This window comes from Schistocerca gregaria, chromosome 3 (assembly GCF_023897955.1).
Source record: "Schistocerca gregaria isolate iqSchGreg1 chromosome 3, iqSchGreg1.2, whole genome shotgun sequence".
In the NCBI taxonomy this organism is placed as follows: Eukaryota; Metazoa; Arthropoda; class Insecta; order Orthoptera; family Acrididae; genus Schistocerca; species Schistocerca gregaria.
Window position 1 is genome coordinate 449,181,822 of NC_064922.1, and position 20,803 is coordinate 449,202,624.

A 20,803-nucleotide genomic window follows, 5' to 3' on the forward strand; every position below is an offset into this window, starting at 1 on the left:
GGCAAAGGCATTAGTTATGAATGCGAAGTAAAGCACAGACAAATGACCAAACCCATCATTCATTTTTCTGTGTACATGATTTTGTTTTCATTGTCTCGTATATAGAAGGATGATGAAGATGTATGGCTAAAAGTATGAAGTATTACGAGTGTTATGTATTATATTTGTGTATGAATAGAATATATTTAATGACGTAATAAGTATTTTTATTGAAGTGGAGCCAAGTAAGGAGAATTTTCTCCATTTTTTGACATGCACCGGTGTCCTTGAGTTGGCTGCCTGGATCTATAATTGAAATGGAAGAGAGGAAGTCCTAATAGCCTAAATTTGCACAAGCAGAATATTTCTAATAATCCAATTATATTAGCCTTTAAATTATTTTATTTCATATAGATATATAATTTTATTATTATTATTATTATTATTATAACACAAAGGCCTCAAGGAAATGTGTGTGCACTATTTGTGGAAATTACTTACTCCAGAAAGCTGCTCCTCAGTTTTGACAGAAGCCACTATTTCTCTCTCTCTCTCCCACTACAATGTTAAAATATAGTTATAGAATTAATAAACAGCACCAAGAACAGAACCCAAAGCATGAAGTAAATAAATAGAACAGCCAATTGAAAAAAATTGCAAAAGTTTATTGTAATACCCTCAGATGTCTTATGATACAATGTCAGTTTATCAGTACCTACAGAATAAAGCTTTGAACAATATATGTACAACAGTTTACAAAGAGTAAAGTATGTATTGTCTTAGGATTGGAGTTCAAATTTAAAATATATACACTCACATCATTTCATAAATTTGTTATTTTGCACATCAAAGTGAGACAAAAACCACTGCATTGGAATGTACCACAAGGATGGATCTTTACAAGTAGATAGATAGACCTCATGAGATATTCATGCCAAAAGTTTTTATACTATTCTGAACTGCATTTATCAGAGCCAGAAATATGAAATAATATAACAAACAACACAGAAGAAATTCATTTAAAAACAGAGATCACGACCAAAAGGATTATAATACAAAGAATATTCACTGGTTCTCATCAAATATCAGCAGAATGCTTACAGTTATTTCAGATATCAGATCATCGGTCTTTTTAGACATGCTCTAAATCAATGGCAATATTAATATAACAAACAACGAGTAACCACTGTCACCACCATTAATTCCTAATTACATATAGTCACACACAAGTAAAACAAACTACACAACATTACTTGTGTTTATGAACAAACAGTACACAAAAATGGTTAGTATTATGAAACAGGATTTACAGTATAGGAAAATAGCACAGCTTTCAAGAGGACTATGAAAGCCAGTACAAAAGTGGAAAAAAAACTTGTTGAAAGATATTGCTGTAATTGATGCATCATTAAAATAAAAGTAACAAACTTCAAAATTCCATGATCACTTTCACAGAGCTGTTATTCAGATTACCAGTTTCAGAAAACTATGTTGTCATCTTCATATCTGTAAAGTATACACCAAATAGCCCAAAATTGGGTGTGAGATATCTGCATAACATTTTTAACATAACATGGATCCATAATGCACCTAATGCAATATACTTCAAAGAATATCGTCCATGAGTTCAACAGTTTGTGTCAGATAATAAATAGACAGTCCAAGAATATGAATGGCATAGTATATCGGCATGTCAAAAGCAAAACAATCATATTATAAAATATCATACACACTAAATACATCAAGAAACAAGTCGTTAAAGCACCACCCTGTTTGTCGATGTACTTAGTTTGAACGTTCAATATGTTTTGCTTCTTTAACACACACTGAAAGATAATTATGGATATGCAGAATTTCATTTTATGGTTAACAAAGAATTAAATTTAATTTTTTTAGAACTAGCTTTTTAATGATAAAAAATATACTCTAATTACATTGTAAACATGTATAAGTATTTATATCTTGGGCTTAGGTTTTATATAAAATGCTGTAATTCAGTTTGTTACTACTGTGGTGCCACCTGGTGGCTGATTGTAATATCTGCTATGTTTACTACCCAATCTTAGCCTGCATGCAACTTTCAAGCGAGCGCGAGCATGTATATTTGGTGCACTGTGTTTTACTTTTGACAAGGTAATATAATATTCCATGCACATACCTGGAATGTCTATTTATTACGTGACACAAATTATTGTATGAGGTTCTTTGAAGTGAAGTACATAAGGCATGTAATAGATTTGTATTAGGTTAAAAATGTTATGTAGAAGTTTCACACCCAGTTTTGTACTTGTCCATTCTATGTTTTTCAGATCCAAAGACTGCAACATAGTCTGCTAAAACTGGTGATCAAAATAAAAGCGCTACTAAAGCAATCACTGAATTTTGAAGTTTCTTACTCCTATTTTCATATCAAACTAGATTGCCCCGAGAGTGGGGTAACATCAAGCACATGACGATCACTGTCTTTCACACATGGTACACAATTAAATTGTAGGAGACTGTGCCATAAAATACATTAACACTGCAACCAAGCTCACGGAACAATGAGATGCCAACTGGCTATATGTCAACTCTGCCAATGGCGTCAATCAGGTACAGTATGGAGAGGCATGAGATCAGCATATCCCTCTCCCACCTGTTGTCAGCTTTCCAGGCCAGATGAACTGGTTTCATATGCAGCTGACTGCAATTTGCAATCAACCATAACATAAGCATGATACAATCAATAAACTATGCTTATATATGACAAATTGAATAAAACTCTGACACTACATTGGAAATCATGAAAAATAAACACAATATAATTCTAGCTCCTATGAGTCTACATGGCTGTAGATATAGAGGCATAAATTTCTACTACACTATAATGCCATCAAGAGCTATGTCAAGTTTGTGAGTCGAGCTACCACTGATGTAAATCATATCAATTATTTCATGGTAGAACTCTTGGCAATTGCATTTGCAGCAGATCTGCAGTGTGTGAAATTCCATTGTGATCATATTACTGTATGAAGCAGAATATTGGTTTATTTCATTATTAGTCATATATTATAAGTAGCATTCCTGTAATCTATTTATAAAGCACTTCTGTTTGAAGTAAAAGAATCTGCCTGAATTTAAAGTATAGAAGCACAAGTTGATTAAAGAGTGTGTTTCTCATTACATTTTAACAGACAAATAATGGTGTAACTATATTTTACATAACCTGTGAGATCTGCAGACTCAATAAAGATACATCCTTGTAATTCTGAATACTTTTGCTGTACCTTCAAAACAATTTTTCAATATTCCACATGTAACTCTTGTATTACGGTAACATGTTACAGATCTAACTTTCAACATGTCAACGTCATAGCATATTTTCATAATGTTTAGAGCCACTTCAAACTGATACACAAAACTGCCTTATTGTTGAACAAAATAAACATTTCACACACACACACACACACACACACACACACACACACAAACCTGTTCCACAATTCATAGAATATCTCAATAACAACAAACTACAACAGCCGGCAGGAACACAGATGCACTTTGGTGCTTCACCAAGTAATAATTTCCAAAGTGACACAGCATATCACATTTCAAAACCAATAATAATTTTACAAAATTTTCCCTCACAAAAATCTCTTATATACATTTTACCTGAACGGCAGAAATACACAAGAAAATTCACAGTGTGATAAAATAACCCAGTAATTATCATAGCCATACAAAGTGCACAAAATAAAAATATGTAGTTGTAAGGATTTATATATTGCACTTTCCATAGTGGCACATGTGCTACATATTTTCAACATACCAACTATAAGTTGAAGGTAATGTTAATTCATTGGTGTAAAAAATTTAAAGAGTGCCATTACAGAGGAATGTTACATCAAATAAATCAATATGCTAATAAAAAATCCTTCTACATTCCTATATTTCAAATAAAATATGTAATACTCAAAAATCTCACAATGTGTGAGTAAATCATGCAATGAAACTGCCAGTGGTAAGTTCTCATAGAATAAGAGAACATTTCATTTCAGCTAGGAAGTGGATTATTAGTGAAACAGAACTTAATACAAAGTTAATATGGAATTAAAGATGTAAAATAATTATTTTCAGTGAAACTCTCACACTAATTTCCTACTGGTTTTTAACCAAAGGAATGATCAAAGCATATTAAGCTACAAAATACAGTCTAATTTGGTAAAAACAACATAACGAACTCTTCATTGCGTAAATTTTATAAGCTAGGAGTTGTATGAATTTTTTTAATCAAATACCAGGGTCCAGAAGTAGACAACACATTGGCAAAGACTGATATTTAATTTACAAGCACACTCAAAATACAGAACAACAGATGACATGAAAAATATTGTACTTCTTTGAAAATGTCTAGCTGCAATTCTGTAAAATATAAGTGCCTGCAGCATATAAGTAGTAAACAGCTTGATGCTGGCAGTAACATTGTCTAACATATTGCACAGTTCGTCTTGGCTCTTATCGCGTTTACAAGCAATTGATGCTTATGTCGTCTGCTCTGAATATAATGAATAAACATGTCTCCGAGTTTTATTTCAAGAATTTTAATGCAGTGTCACTTAATACCCAAAGTTCTGCTTAATAAAATACATTGCACCTCAATATACCTGGTAGAAGATACCAGATAAAAGAAAGCTATATGTCAATACTGGACTCTACTGACACTAGAAACACTTGAAATCATAAGAACACAGTTACTCAAAAAATGATCCATTCAAAATTTCTTTCTGCCTTCCAAGATCCTAAATTAAAAACTATGAAATCAGTATGAAAATCAGTGAAAACTGAAGAGGTCGGTGGAAGACAGTTTTAACCCAAAACAGTGTATTTTGAGTAATCACGTGTTAGAATGTTAATACAATTTAGACAAAAAAAATCCAGAAAAGAGTTTTTTCTAATGGTAAATGGGAATCACTTGGACTCAGCTGGGACTTATTCAAATAGACAACCAACAACGTGGCCGTAGCAATCTTTACTAAACGGAGGGTTGGTTCTTTCTTGCAGCTTCAACTGAACTCACAAATAACATACTTTATTAATTCCCCTCCTCATTTTTCACTGGAAAGTTTGTTCTGCATTCACTACAGGATAGCTTTTGTATGAACTTCTACAGGTTATGCATGTGCTTTCTTCATTCCTCACCGAAGCTACAATATTCACAAACCAAAAGTACTATCGCCAATCACAGGTATTCCTTTTTTACATGTTGACCACATTTAAAAAATGACCCGTGTCCTTTAGGCTCACAATGTGAATAACGAAAATAGTTCTTCTTCCTCCACATAGTTTGCACTGATGAACATAACTCAAGTGAAAGTGAATAAAAAGAGTATGTTCCACAGTATAACCATAAATGTTTAAAAGAAAGCAGTATAGTATGACACAATTTAATACACTTAGAGGTGTGTTAAAAGAAGAAAACAATAATTTAACACCTTGAAACGACTCAAATTATAATGAAACCTCACAAATAAACATGTCAAATAATGTGATGGATGTCACCTTCAGTACTGGGAAATCTGAAAATATATGTATTTGTTACATGTGGTATAAGTATTTTGGAGCAACTGGAAGGTTTTTAACTGAATTGGGTGGCATGAATGCTGATATATTTCACTTGTATTCAACAATGAAACTCAGCCACTGCAGAAAAATTACCTGAAAATATTCCCAATATTTCAGCTGAAAGCTCCAGCAAACATCATTAAATGGTGATCAGAAACTTAATTTACTTGTATTAGCACACATATACATGCACAGACATCCCAACTCTGCATTTTTGCTGTTTACTTTCTCCTTAAATGTGATTAATCAATGCTGTTTATATTTCAGTCTCTTATTGTACACAAATTGATTATGGTATTAACATGTAAACATTTCAATCTATTTGGTTTTTATACACATACAACATCCTTTCAACTACCCTACATACATAACAGACATTATTTAACAACTACCATCACAATGTTTGATAAATACTTTAACAGTTTATGTTGCTAATTCTTGTTTGTTTTCATAATAAATGTAGAGAAAACCAGCAACATTTCAACTATGCATTTCTTGAATTACATTCTATTGGTCTCTCAGTCTTTCAGAATAATTTAAATTTAAAAACATGAACAGCTTAGCTCATTCCTACAAGAATAAGTTGCAATACACATAAAAATCTAGCACCATTTGAAGACAATTACAGAAATAAGTTTATAGAAAGTTTCTTAGCTATAACTGGTCTTAGAAAATATCACTATACCTCTGAAGGAAACAACATCTCATATCCTTTTACCAGTATAAGTACCAGTACACAAAAACAGGAAGAAAATGTTCACTATGATAAATAGGAAGCTGATTGTGGTATATAAAGTCTCTGGGGACATAGCTGAAGCTGACTTAAGCCTCCAGTAAGTGCTTTGCAGATGAACCGTTTGATTTGTTGAAAAACAGTAACATAAACAAGTTGGACAAAAATAACATCATGCAAACTTCGTATGTAATAGAAGTGTACCAATCCTGTTGTGACCCCAAGTTAAATGTGGAGCAGACATAGAGCTACACAAAGGGCTGTACTCCATGGAGACGTCCAGTGGTCACAAATTCTTAATGAAGACACAAATAACACATATTTAACTATGCATGTAATAAATCAATCCCAATCATCCACTTAAAACTGCAGGATAGAAGAGTGAGAATCCAAGATGAAATAAAAAAGACAATATCATTATCTTTATCAATGTATTACAGAATTAAAAGTGTTACCACTGCCAGTATACCCTGTCACGACCTATTCTGTTTTTAATGTAAGTTCTTCCTTCCTCTCTTTACAATCACACCAATCAAGACTCCATACTTCTTACACTTGCTAGTAACTGTAGGCATTCCAAAAATAGCAACAACCATAGTGCACCATCTATTGAGAAAAGTTTGGCTTCAATAAAACTGCTTCCTGAAGATAGGTATAATGAATGAGTCAATAATAACTTGCTTATGGTAACAACGCACCTTCAAATGGTCAAATCAAGCATCATTTCTGTGCAAGGATGAATAAAATATGAGTGGAGAAAAAATATATGATCAGAATGAAGATTTTAAATCAGAGTCTTGATCCAAAGAGGGTGATTGGCAAGGGATGGAAAGGAATACAGTGTACCATCCAATTATAGGCATCCACAAGGCTAGACAAGATGAGGCACCTAGCCTTTTCTGGAATCTGGGATACAGCCTTTTAAATCATTGCACAAATTTCATGCATTTCTATAAACAGCTGTTTGCATTTCTACTAAAGCAAAGATTTAGCACTACCGAGTGCTATCAATCACTAAACTACTCAGAATTGCTTGTCTGTCAAGCAGTTCACAGGAAACTGGGCTGTTCCTTGGTGTGGTGTCACTTTCAATGCTCTCTTACAGCAAAAACGGATGCATCAAAGTTGTGAAAGAGATGTTTTAGAGAGTACTTCTTGTTTTCTGTCTTCACTTTGAAGAGTATTATTCAAAGGCATTTCTCATCAGTTGTTTTTGCACGTATTTGGCAGCATTTTATCTGATGTTCTGACTGCTTTATTTCCATTTTTTAATTTCCATTGTCAACTCAGTATAATTGGTAAATGAATAGAAATATACATTTAAAAAAATATATATTTTCTAGCTTTATTTTGTAACTCGTTCAAACCAACTGATTTAACTAAGTGAAGACTTCATGTCAGGCCATTAACACATGAAAAGGGGGAACTAATAATGTAAAAAATGAAGTTCACATACACAAATGAAATATAATTATCTTTTAGGAAGAAACTGTTCTTCAAAAATCTGCTGAATGGATAGCTATCAACTGTTGAAGATGAGGAAATTTACTGTATTTCTTGTCAAATTTAATTCTTGGAGCAAGATACGTCTACAAATTCACAGAATCAGTTAATCAAAACTGACAATACTGCAATTTTGTCCCCTCTTGGATAAATTTCTGTGGATGCCCATGCATCAAATGTCAGGAAAGTATGAGAGCAGCAGAAAACAAAGACAGGCTCTAGTACTAGGGATGCAGATCAATAGAAATAGTCATTAAATATGTTAAATGCTATAGATCACCGACACTGTAAAGGCATACATCTGATGAAACAAACTGAAAATTCTCTGTTGCACTTTAGTGCATATTATCTAACAGACAATATGTATTTTCAATATGGACTAAGAATTCCCAATCAGTATCACTATGAATTTCATGTGGTGCATACGGAATGAACACAAACTCATCCAACAAAATTTCAGAGTTTGTTCAGGGATATTTTCTGAAAATTTGAGTATAAGATACCCATGGTCTTCAGCGGTCTGTTATAGAGTAATTACATTTTGTCTGCTTTCTTATATTCAATTACCTCTCTGAATCTGTACTGAGCTGAAAATATGTGGACAACAGACACAAAATTGACTGTATGTATACTGTCTGTCTTGCATTCCATTCACTCACAGTATTTGCCATTGACAACAGCAATGTACACTTTACTCTTCACCCTCAAGCTTGTCGTCAGTACTGCTAAATTCCGCCTCAGGTTTGTTTTTCTGGCAGTTAGCTGCAAGTAGACAACACTGGCACACAGCAGTATGGACTGTTTTACTGAAAAAGAGTTGTCTGATATGCAATCATCCATGGGTCCATCATATGCAATTGAAGAATGGCAGACCAGTGCAGTCTCAAGCTGCTCTCACAGCAACAGCAAAAATGTCGCAGTATGCTTCTATCCATCTGAGGGTTGTTGCATTACCCTGTTTTATGTTGTACATTTTGTTGATTGCACATTAGAGGCTTTTTCATTGTTGTGAAGGTATTTTCACAGAAGCAATGACAAATTGGATAACTGGAGACTATTATACCAAAATACTTGCAAAATATCCCTGAACTTCTTCTTCTTCTTCCTCTCCTCACTATCACTTACTTGTGCTCCACTGCAGTCAAGTTTTGGCACCTTTCTTTTTTTTTTTAACTTTGTGGTCGAATGGCCTTCCTGTTGCTGCAGTTGTGAGTTACCTGTGAGAGGGAAGTCACATGCATCACCTGTCTGTGAACTGTGTAACTCTTATTCTGTGTGATATCATATTTTGACTGTTTGTGAATCATATCTTTTCATGCGGAAATTGGGGACTATCCCAGCACGTCCCTAAAGGAGTGTGTGAAACTGCACACAACCACACTTGGACCAGATGGTGTGTTAGCTATGGTCGTTAATCTGCTGCGCAATTTGATCTGGATCTGGCTCACCTCATTGTCTTGCGAGCTGGTGTACTGAGCATTAAGCTATATGAACAGGTAAAATATCCCTGAATTTCCTCTGAAATTTAGTTTGTGGAGATTGAGCTAAATCTGTATACAGTAGATTCCGCATTAGTCAAACATTAAACTCTATAATCTTTGTGGCTATGGCACTTACATAAATGAAAAAATTGGGGATTATCATTAATTATGACTAAAAATGATGACAACCTAGTGAAACAATACTATAACTTGTGCTTATGCACTTAAAGCTCTAGGAAACAGTAGCAGGTGTTTCAACAAAAGAAATGACATAGTCTTTATATGGATGAGTATTGAAAACATTACAGAAGGGCAATATAGTATTCACCTCAGCAATATGGACTAGCAACAGCTATTTCCAGCAACATTCACTGCAGTAGCATACACATATACTACAAATGATGAACTCTGCATTATAGTACAAATTGGAAATTTGTAGAAAGCACAAAAAAATCAAGATATGGTCACGTGTGACACACAGAAGCTGAAGACATAAAATTAATGTGCTATTTGTTTCCTCTTTCTTTTACAGTACTAACATTTATGCATTGTAAGTAACCATTCACAGTGTCTTGTCCTGGACCATGCTGCAACAGGTTTCAATCTCACAGTTCATCAGTAATATTTATATAATGTTCACTCCATTCTGACTACATTACCATGACTACTGTCTCACATATCTTACCGATAACCTTGTAATGTTTTTCACAGTTTCCTTTCATATCTATTACTTAACTCATTCTTTGTGACATACCTTAATTTGTTGACAGTTCTCTGATAATCTGATTTAAATGATTAAGACCCCCTTTTCTCTTGTTTACTGTCAAATTATGCCATACATCACATACATGCTTACAGAAATTTCTCCTTTAAGATTAGTTTGATGTCTGACTTAAGAAGGTGCTTTTCCCTGTCAAACAAATATTTCAATTTTTCAATATTATGGCACTCTTTCCGCTACTCATGTGCCCCCCCCCCCCCAATTCCTATTCAAAATTTTAAAGCATATTATGTATTATACATAGAACAATCCCTCCATTCCATTGGTACTTGTATGTGTTACTCATCCCACAATGTCTTACCCATTTTCAACATTAATGACAAAACCTTTGGGAAATAGTACACATTACCTTTCCCATCTCTATTTTCTCACCTCTCTACTTCACTCTAACATCAACCTCCCTCCACTAACATCAACATTTGTATCCATGGAAGTTATATTGCATGTTGTTATTATTACTTTCATTTTGTTAAATGATTGTCTTCCTTGACTATCTAGTTTTATTGTCACTATTTGCTGTATGCAAAAATTGTAATGCTCTAGTAAGAACTAGCTTCCTGTCAAATGGGACAAAACTCATGTAAAAAGTTTAGTATAGTAGTGGAAATTGTACAATGGAAACAACAAAACAAGATATATGCAACAACATGCATACTGAGTAGGGACAACTTTTGCTTCACCCTTTAGTGAATAGTGTAGCTTAAGAAGATATATTATTTTTTTATTACACTGTGTTTGAGCTAGCATCAAAATAATGAACAACAGCATTATTACATAATTCCCAGCTATTTTAGAGAACTACTTTCATTTTTAACATAACTACATGATAACATTAAGTCACAGAACTATGAAACCTGTTTGGAGACACAAACCACTCTCTACTTTATGCAGACATATTCAGTATTCCATGAGGAATTGAAAGAAAATACAATTTCATTGTGTTGTACAATAAAGATCTATCTACATGATGTTGCTGTGGTGTTTTTTTGCTTTTCAAATTCCTTTTACCATACACTGAAGTCCCTTCGACTAAATCATAATATTTCTCCCAAGAAAAGCAGCAACACTGAATTAGTTATCCATAAACATGAAAACTGAGCTGGATTAGCAGATTTTCTCTGGCACGTGGAATGTCCTCTTTTAAGGTCAGTTTTCTCAGATTTGTCACATGTTATTTGCTGGAGAGAAATCAAAATCTGAAAAATTAACAAAACTAGTTTTTGGAAGACTGATGACATCAGACAACTAATGTGCTTGGTAATTCACATAGCTTAATTTACACAAATCACCCTCTCCTCAAAATTCTGCATCACATATTTAACAATATAATTAAAATCCAAGAGCAGGACATCCACTGCAAGAAAACAAAGCTGACAAAGTAATCAAGAGGAGCTGAAGAAACAGCAAATGAAGAACAGTGATACCAACAAACCAGCTTTTGAGTGTATCAGTAAGTAATTATAACGGCTAGAATGAACAAAGAGATGCACTGATCAATGACCATCATACAAGCATAGGCATACCTAGCAATTAACTAATATCTTCGGAAAATGAATGACTACACCGTCTTTACAGGTTTTGAATTGATCATCTATCTAACATTCATTACAAACTTAGAGTGTCAGCTTTACCGATTTTTCATAATTATGTCTTGGGGTTCCTTGTGTGAACTATATCTTAATATACAAAACTGAAGCTTATAAACACTCAGAAACACAATACATTTTTGTCCTACAGTAAGTGTGTGAATGTCACAAAAATTTCATTATGCATGTTATTAGAACAGCGTTTCCGTGTGATGCTGACATTTTATAACACCAGGAAATAAACGTGTTTTGCTGAAAACTGGATGCCTGATATTGAGCAATGCCTAACTAGTGGTGAGGAATATTTATATGCTTTACTGGCATAGTCAACATAGTCGTATTTGAGTGAAAAAGAACATGAGATCTTTATACAAGGAGCCACCAAATTTGGTAAAATGCTCTCTCAATGCAATAAATATAAAACAATGGTTCACAACATACTCAGTCTCAAGGAAGACATGGGGTATACAGACAGGATTTCAAAATGGTTGTAAGATTTACCTAAAAATTATATATGACTATACTTTTAACTTAAAACTTTGTGTCTTAACTTTTCAACCTTGTTTCATAGCAGCCCAAGATATACACTATCTGCATAGAAAATTAAGTTATATTGAACAACTAGCCCCTCTTCAAAAAAACCACCAGCACCTTTTCATCAAAAACAGGCAACATTTACAGCAAACTAAAATAATATAAATTAATAATGCACTTAGTTATGTGTGAAATAACACTACATAGCAGCTCTAAACAACTACAATGACAAGAAAGAAAATTGCACTCAGTTTGTGGTGCCTTCAGTGTGAATAACTACAACACTAATATAATCTACATTGTGCCTGCAATGCTGTTTAAGAACCTGCCACTCTTAGAACATGGAACAATGAAGTGGCTATAATTCCAGCAATGTCGAGGCAACACTAACAACCATGGGACCATAACATTGTTGATATCAGTACAGTGTACTGGGTGTCAAATAGACAAATGACTTTGTGAGATTCTAACGTTAAAAAACATCTGCTGACAATTTCAGTGCAGTATGAAAGGTTACTACACCCTGAGGGATGACCACATCTCAAATTATTTAAAAAAAGTCAATAAAATCAAAAATATAAAACAACAAATGAAACTAACAATTAATTGCAGACAATCAATCACTATGCGAAAAACAGGGCAACTGCCCTACTTCTGCATAAAAAGTGCTCCAAATGTAAGTAAAAATGAAAGGAACCAACAAAACGCTACAATTAGGTTACCAACATCATTGGTAAAAAAAGTAAATATTACTTATTGTTGAAATAATGACACTTACTAAGAACCTACTATTATGCGATCAACATTGGTGTGGTAAGGCACACATCTGTAATTTTTATTTCTTTTTAAATTTTTTTTTAAAAGCTGACTGGTAAAATTAGTCTTCAATAACTTCACTTCAAAAAAGACTGCCAGTCGGTTCTTTCATAAGCATCCATTTAATCATTGGATTTAGCTTTATTTTTATAACCCCCCCCACAAACTCCTACACAAGAAAAGATTTCTTTTTTCCAAATGATAATGAAGCTTCCGATTTATCATCCTAATGTATAATGTAGAAATCTATTAAAACTAACAGAAAATAAAGTCATTTACCATGTAATGTTACCAAGAACAAATCATACTGTAAACTTTCTTACCATAATGCAGTGTTATGTCTCTTACAGTCATACATAGCATCTAAGAGAAGTTTAGGATGACAAACATAAGTACATACAACAAAATAAAGCTGATTACCAAATAACATGTTTCACATGCTGTAAAGAAATTGTTCAGCTTCAGTTGTGTGCTGCATGCTTGCCCATCATATAGCCTGCCCAACGATCAGCTGTTTCTGCCAGAAGGGTATCCGAATCAATGGTAGCAAGCAACAGCAGTTGGTTGACATGAGTGGCATGGTAGTCCCACCGTGCTAGATTAGGTGCTGTTCCCAATGTAAAATGTCGTAAATCATAAACAGATCCAAAACCTGTGTCGAACATTGGTAGCAAAGTCTTGAGTGACCTCATACCACGCTTGAATAGATCTGCTGCCTCAGCAGCTGTGTCAGATGGTGCAATTGTCTGCAAATCATACAGTCCTAGTAACGAATAAATGAATCCATTTAACACAAAAGAGGAGGGCTGTGTAGGATATTCTTCATACCAAGGTAGTTGGTCAAGAAACATTGCTAGCACACCTCCATTCTGACTTGACACACGAAATGGTTTGAGTCCAGCGACAGCAGCTTGAAGATACTGTGGGTCTCCTCCTGAATGGTGGTATGCACGTGCCAGGACAGAAATTGCGTGGCCCTGGCCCATTGCTGAGTACCTGCACAGAACATAATTTCACATTAAAAGCATGTAATGTTTAGTGCAAAATATATTTCATCAAACAGTTGTTACAAGGGAGCTTTTGGTTACAAAAATAAAATATTTCTAAAACAAATCGTGCTAGTTACTAACTAAGCTGTATTACTGCTTAGTACAAAAGTTTTGAAATTAATTTTCTATTTGAAACTTCAGTATTGGAGCACTGGAAAATTGCAATTATGTTACAATTAATTTTGACTATTTCTTGTTATCTTGCTTTCCTCAACTACACCAAAAATAACTGGTATTATTAATTGATAAGCATGTCTTCTGCAGCACATTTTAAACTAATTAGCATTGTGCGCATTATGATATCAAATATTCACCTTGTATCACTAAATTAATACTAAGATTCACTACGGCAAACCCTAGAGAAAATCTGTTAACTCTAAATTTCTGCAGAGTCAGTGACAAGCAAACTGGTAAATTCTACATGATATGCTGTAGATATCACACAGGAATCCAACTGCAGTCATCGCTAACAAAATTTTGCCACTTAACTGCTACTTCAAAGAATTACAATAGAAGTCTACAATGCAAGTTTTCATGGCCAATATAAATCCATCATTGGTGACCTTTGTTACATTGCCATTAGACCATGCTCAAAGCCATGTTCATATGTACAGCATTTTGTGCCCTAATGATAAATCTTGACAGCCTCTGATGGTGTCTCCAGCATTAGGATATGAAACATGCCTTAGATCATGGTCTAATAACCCTATACCAAAAATCGCTAAAATTAAAATAACATGGTTGCTTAAGAAATACGGTGCAATTCCAAAGCTAAGTTTGTTATTTGTACCAGAGATCTAGAAAACTAAACGTATCAATTCCTATCACATTATTACTACCCTTTCCCTAACATTCATCTCCTTAAATATTACTAATGTTGGCGATTCAGTTAGACCACACTGACAATCAATATTATTTTCTCTGGGTGATTCAGTTAGACCACAATAACAATCAACACAATTTTCTCTGGAATGGATGTAAGTTAACAGATATAAAACTAATGTGCAATGATGTCCTAAGGCACCTTGTTACTTTCCAAAATTTTATTTGAGTGTCCTTATGATGGAAACAGGCATCTTCCACTTATAAGGTTGAAAGGACAGTTTTATGTAGTTCAACCATTTAAAATGAGATACTAGAGTCTTCATCTGATCACAATTTTTTCTTCTTGTGATGGTCAAGATCATGTATGCCAAAAGGTATTAATACTGTTTCCACAAAATTCCTCATTTTGATTTATCACTGTTTGTACGTAACTTCTTGGTCTCATCACCCAAACTCACTGTTTAATTCCTTGACAAGAGGCAGCTATATGTGTCCCTTAAAAATGGTACTTCTGACGTAATTCTGTTAGTGTATATTTTTCATAGATATCTGAGCTGCTTGGCAGTCTGTTCATCTGAACTAACTATTTAATGCAGCAGTGAGCAACCAATGTCAATCCACTGTATTGAGCCCTTCAAATATATAATTCAATGTAATACACAAAAAGAAATTCAGACAAGTAACATTCAAGGATTGAGCAAGACTAATAATGTAAATGTTAAGTTACACATCACAACTCCTTAAAAATAGTCTACATTTAATATAAATAAGATGGTGTGATTCCTGGAACACTTCACACTGTTGGCACATAATTAGATGGTCAATTGCTAAAATGTGGAATCCAGACAGCATGATCATTGCCGCATCTCTACATGAACCACATGCAGCCAGTTATTGCAAAGTTGAAGGAGACTCATACAGGCTGATACACAATGAACAGTACATATCGTCTTTGAACGTGTATTCCAGTAACACTGATTTATAGTCTAGCTGTCACATACTTATGGCCACTACGCATCTTATTATTTAAATATTTGTTTATTAAGTTTATCTGCAACACTCCACTGGTATGATTCACTGTTCACGGAATTTGTGTTAATGTAACAACTACGATTAAGGGTCTCTCTCAGCCTCATGTCTGTGTAACCTGTGCTTCCGTTTTATATCCTCTCACCTCTCCAAGGAAGGAACTATAGTTCTGAATGCTAGGAAGTGTGTCAATCAGTAGTAAATTTCAGCTCCTGAAGGTAATCAATAGTCAGCGATTCTGTTTCACAATTTACCACCCTTTAAAGAATAAATAAATAAAAATAAAATAAAAATGAAAGAAAGACAGCTAAACCAGTGAAACATGAGAGAGCAAATTCAGTGTTCAAGAACCGCAGGAGGAGAAGATATACTTGGAAAAAGGCTGTGGCTCAACATCTCCTCTATATGATGCTTAGCAATTTGTCCTTTTCATAATACTGAGATAAAGTAATCAGCTAACAAGATAAATCTAATGACTTTTATGGTCCTAACTTTCATTAGTGGTGACCCTAAATTTGCGGAATGTGGCTACTGCTGCCAAACGCTAGTCTCACATGTAGGGTAAAACCACAGCTCACGATTTGCAGTGTAAATCCCATAACTGATCTGATTCTCTGATTTGAGGCTGGGTGGAGAGCTTATTAATTAATGCAATATCATCTAGCTTATACCTACTATCAACTGAGAGTAAAAGGTCATTGTTCTCTTATGTTAGCAACTCCCTCTCTTCATTTCTGCAAAAATTGTATAATGTTGCAAGAATATTTTTTTGGGAAAGAATTAATTTTATCATCTCTGTATTCCCTTGGAACACTGCTTCCATTGTTTGTCCAGCAAGGTATCTCTGAATGCTATGACTGAGCCATCATTTATGATTCTGTGAAACTACACCTCTCATCATAGCTAAACCTGATTGCCTGGTATGCTTTATTGCTTCTATTTGATCACCATGGTTGGATAAACTGTTTGCTATAGGACTTATATCTATTGTCTGAAAAACAGCTGAAATTACAAACAAATTAGCAAATGCGCGTACACTAAGTCCTCCTGTTCTTGGAGAAAATGTTAACACAAGGCAGTAAACCAATGATGTACATCAGTACCTCTAGATGCATTCATTCAGTACTATCCAAGATGAAATCAATATTGAAATTACCACATACATTAGTGTCCGTATAATTTTTATTAAGTCCTAGCGAAATGGGCAATGCTTCACATTTTTAAAGATGTGTGAGAACTGCATGTATGTTCTAAACAGGGTATCCCTGGGATCAGTCTCAGGAAAAAAATTTCTGTCTCTTGTTATGACTGTCTGCTTTGATGGTATGGAATTAAAAATTATAATAAATCATATGAATGAAAATGCTTCTTTAATTTTTAGTTTTTATTGTTTTTAAAAATTTTTGTACACAATATAACTACAAAACTTCAGAATATACAACACTTTTCGCTTTTTTTTACATACTGTTGTGTAACACCACAAATTGGTCTTATGCAAAACATTTGCCTAATCAACTGTGAGGAGGAAAACAAAACAGCTACATGTGTAAATGTGTTCTGGCACATATATTGCACAACACACAGCTTCCTCCCCCCCCCCCCCCACCCCCTCCCTGTAAGGCATCCCAATACTCCCAGCACAACATGCCCCCTCCCTGTCCATTTTATTCTCCCCCTTTCTCTCTGTCCATCCTCTCCCCTTCCAGCTGTTTCACTATCCATCTCCTCAACCATGCCCATCCCCACTTGTAAAAGGCTTGCCAATACTACCTGCCCAACATCCCCCCTTCCCTGTCCATCCCTTCCTCTCCATTCTTTCTGTCCATCTGCTCTTCCCTCTTCTCTCTCTATCGATATCCTCCCTCTCCCCTGTCCCTGCTCAGCTGTAGCCATAAAAATGTGTAGCCCATGCAAAATAGATATATAAAGCAGGCCAATACCACTCTCACAACATGCCTGTTCTGAAGACTAGCCTGCATGCGAGGGGCTTGAAAAACAGGTTTTGCCTTCCAAGTGTAGGCTGCCCTGCAAATCATGTCAATAAGTTGCACCGATACTAATCCAGCGCATCACATATCTTTGCTCCTATTGCAACTAGGAGGTTATTAATCCCACAGCGGTAATACTTATGAAGCTTGCAGTTTGTAAGCAAAATTTGATCAAAAACAATCCAGACATTTGGGAGAAGATCTTGACATACAAATGTAGATAAATTCTACTTTACACACACACACACACACACACACACACACTCTAGCCTTTTCCCTGTAGTTTCACCTGCTTGCATGTATGTCACAAACAACACGTATATCTCTTCGTCCAATTCCTCCTCTCCTCTCTCTCTGCTCAGCACCTCCTGATGTCTACATCTGTCCATCTCATCCTCACACCTCTCTATCCATTCCATCCCCTCTTTCTGTCCATCTCTTTCTCTACCCTCTCTCCCTGTCCATTTCCTCCTTCCCTGTCTTTATATCTCCTCCTGCCCCTCTCTCTCCCTATTCATATCCTCCTAACCCCTCCCCCCCTCCTCCTCTATCCATCTCAACCTTCCCATCAGGCATGCCCATCAGCATGTGTAGCCCCTGTAAAAGAGAAATGAAGCAGGCTGCCCTGCAAAGAAGGTTGACACTATTCCCACACAACAAGCCTGTCATGCAGGGCAACCCGTATGGAAAGGGCATGAAAAGCATGCCTAACTGCCATGTTGGTCCTCTCAATGCAAGGAGTTGTGGGTCAAATTTGGCCCACTTCAGTCCAGGTGGCTGGGACAAGTTCTTTCACATAACTACAACTGCCTTGTTGGTCCTCTCAAGGCAAGGAGTTGTGGGTCAAATTTGGCCCACTTCAGTCCAGGTGGCTGGGACAAGTTCTTACATATAACTACAAACAAACACTCAGCTTATATGGAGGTATGGAATGAGGTCACTTTGGCAAGGTTTGTAGGTGGACGTATCTGACAGCTGGTGAATCCTTCTGCCAGGTAATCCTGGCGGTTGAAAACAACGGTGGTGGAGCCTTTATTTGCAGGTAGGATCATCAGTTTTTAGATGGTGGACTACTGTTCTTTCTGTGGATGTACGGTTTATTTGTATGTTGAGGGATTTGGGGAATGATGGTGAGGCATGGTTCGAGGTTAAGGAATTCTGGAAAGTTAACAGAGGGTGATTTGGGGGCAGTGGGGCTGGATCATGATTGGATGGAGGAGTGAACTGAGTTATGCAGGGTTCAACATTGGTCTTTGGTTGAGCCTGTTTGGTAGGACTGATGAAGAAAAAGTGTTTCCACTGTAGGGACTGGGAAAAGGAGAGAAGTTCTTTAACAAGTCCTGCTTGACTGAATTTGGGAGTGAGGCAAAAGGTGAGGCCTTTGGAAAGGACTGATATTTCTGTGGAGCTAAGGCTTCTCCCACCACCTCCCAAAATCCCACTGCCTGGCCACAGAGGAGCATTCCCCTCATAACTCAGTACCACCCAGGACTGAAGCAACTGAATTACATTCTCTGCCAATGTTTTGACTACCTCTCGCCGTGCCCAGATATAAGAAATGTCCTGTCCATTACCTTCCCACCCCTCCTACTGTCATATCCCGCCATCCACGGAACCTACACAATATACTCGTCCATCCCTACACAACCCCTGCTCCCAACCCATTATATAATGGCTCACACCCCTGTAACAGACCTAGATGCAAGACCTGTCCCATACATCCTACCATCACCACCACCACCACCACCAACTCCAGTCCAGTCACAAACATCACCTATCCCATCAAAAGCAGTCATGTGAACTACAAGCTAAGCTGCAACCACTGTGCAACTGTGGGCATGACAACCAAACAAGCTGTCTGTCCGCATGAATGGGCACTGACAAACTACGGCCAAGAAATGAATGGAGCACCCTGTTGCTGAGCACACTGGCAAACATGACATCCTTCATTTCAATGAATGCTTCACTGCCTATGCCACACCAGCTTTCCTGAATTGCACAGGTGAGAACTTTCCCTGCAATATATCCTATGTTTCCCTAACTGTCCTTGCCTCAACCCTCATTAGTCATTGTCCTCCTAATTCCACCACTGCACCCAGTCTTTTTACTTTTTACTTATCTTCTTTTCCACTACTCCCCCCCCCCCCCCCCTCCCCCCCTGCCTCGCGTCTAACCTTCCGACTGCACATACCTGTCCTACCATCTCTCCACCTTGCCTTCCACACTCCGCAGCAGCACGTAACTGTCTGCCACCCCTATCCTACTATCCCTCCCTCTCTGCACCCCAGCCTCCTCCTTACCCCCCACCCAGTTGCCACTCCCATCATGCACTGCTGCTCACAGTGTGGCCTCAAGTTCGTGAGACTGCAGGCACATGTGTGGGAGGGAGGCAGAGGGGCACTGTGTGTGTGTGTGTGTGTGTGTGTGTGTGTGTGTGTGTGTGTGTGTGTGTGTGTGTCAATAATAATACTCTCACAAACTTTTGCATTATGACATATTTGAGGTAAATGAAGAAGTGGTATTAAGAAAATATTTTGACACAGCATCTGTTAAGTAACTGAATAGCAAGTGAGATGTGTGGTTACAAGTACAGTAAAAGCAAAAAGAAAGTAAGTCTTCAAATATTTTCAGTACTCTGCAAAAACCTGCAATGTACATTGAGATTCTCCTTCGTTACAACCACAAAAGATATATTGCAAAAATGATTTCTTATATGCTTCCATGTAATCAATTATTAATGTTATTTAATCTTCACAGTCATTATAGGAGCTCAAGATTATTCACAGATTTTACTAACCAAGGGGTTTGTAGAATTTCTATTAAAGTTTCCACAAGAAACTTTCCGTGAATTTCCCTTCTGCTAATTTTTGTGTATAGCTCATGGGCAGCTTTAGGCAG

General features: G+C 36.1%; 1 protein-coding gene across 2 annotated transcripts in view; it reads right to left on the bottom strand.

Moving 5' to 3' along the window:
• Positions 1–623: 623 nt before the first annotated feature.
• The window catches only part of LOC126356007 (D-glucuronyl C5-epimerase B), a 386,275-nt gene continuing 366,095 nt past the window's right edge, over positions 624–20,803 (bottom strand). For both annotated transcript variants that reach the window (XM_050006652.1, XM_050006651.1), the window contains exon 9: positions 624–14,010. In XM_050006652.1, the coding sequence (XP_049862609.1) occupies positions 13,476–14,010 (535 nt within the window). In that variant the 3' untranslated portion in view covers positions 624–13,475. The remainder of the gene's footprint in view (positions 14,011–20,803) is intronic.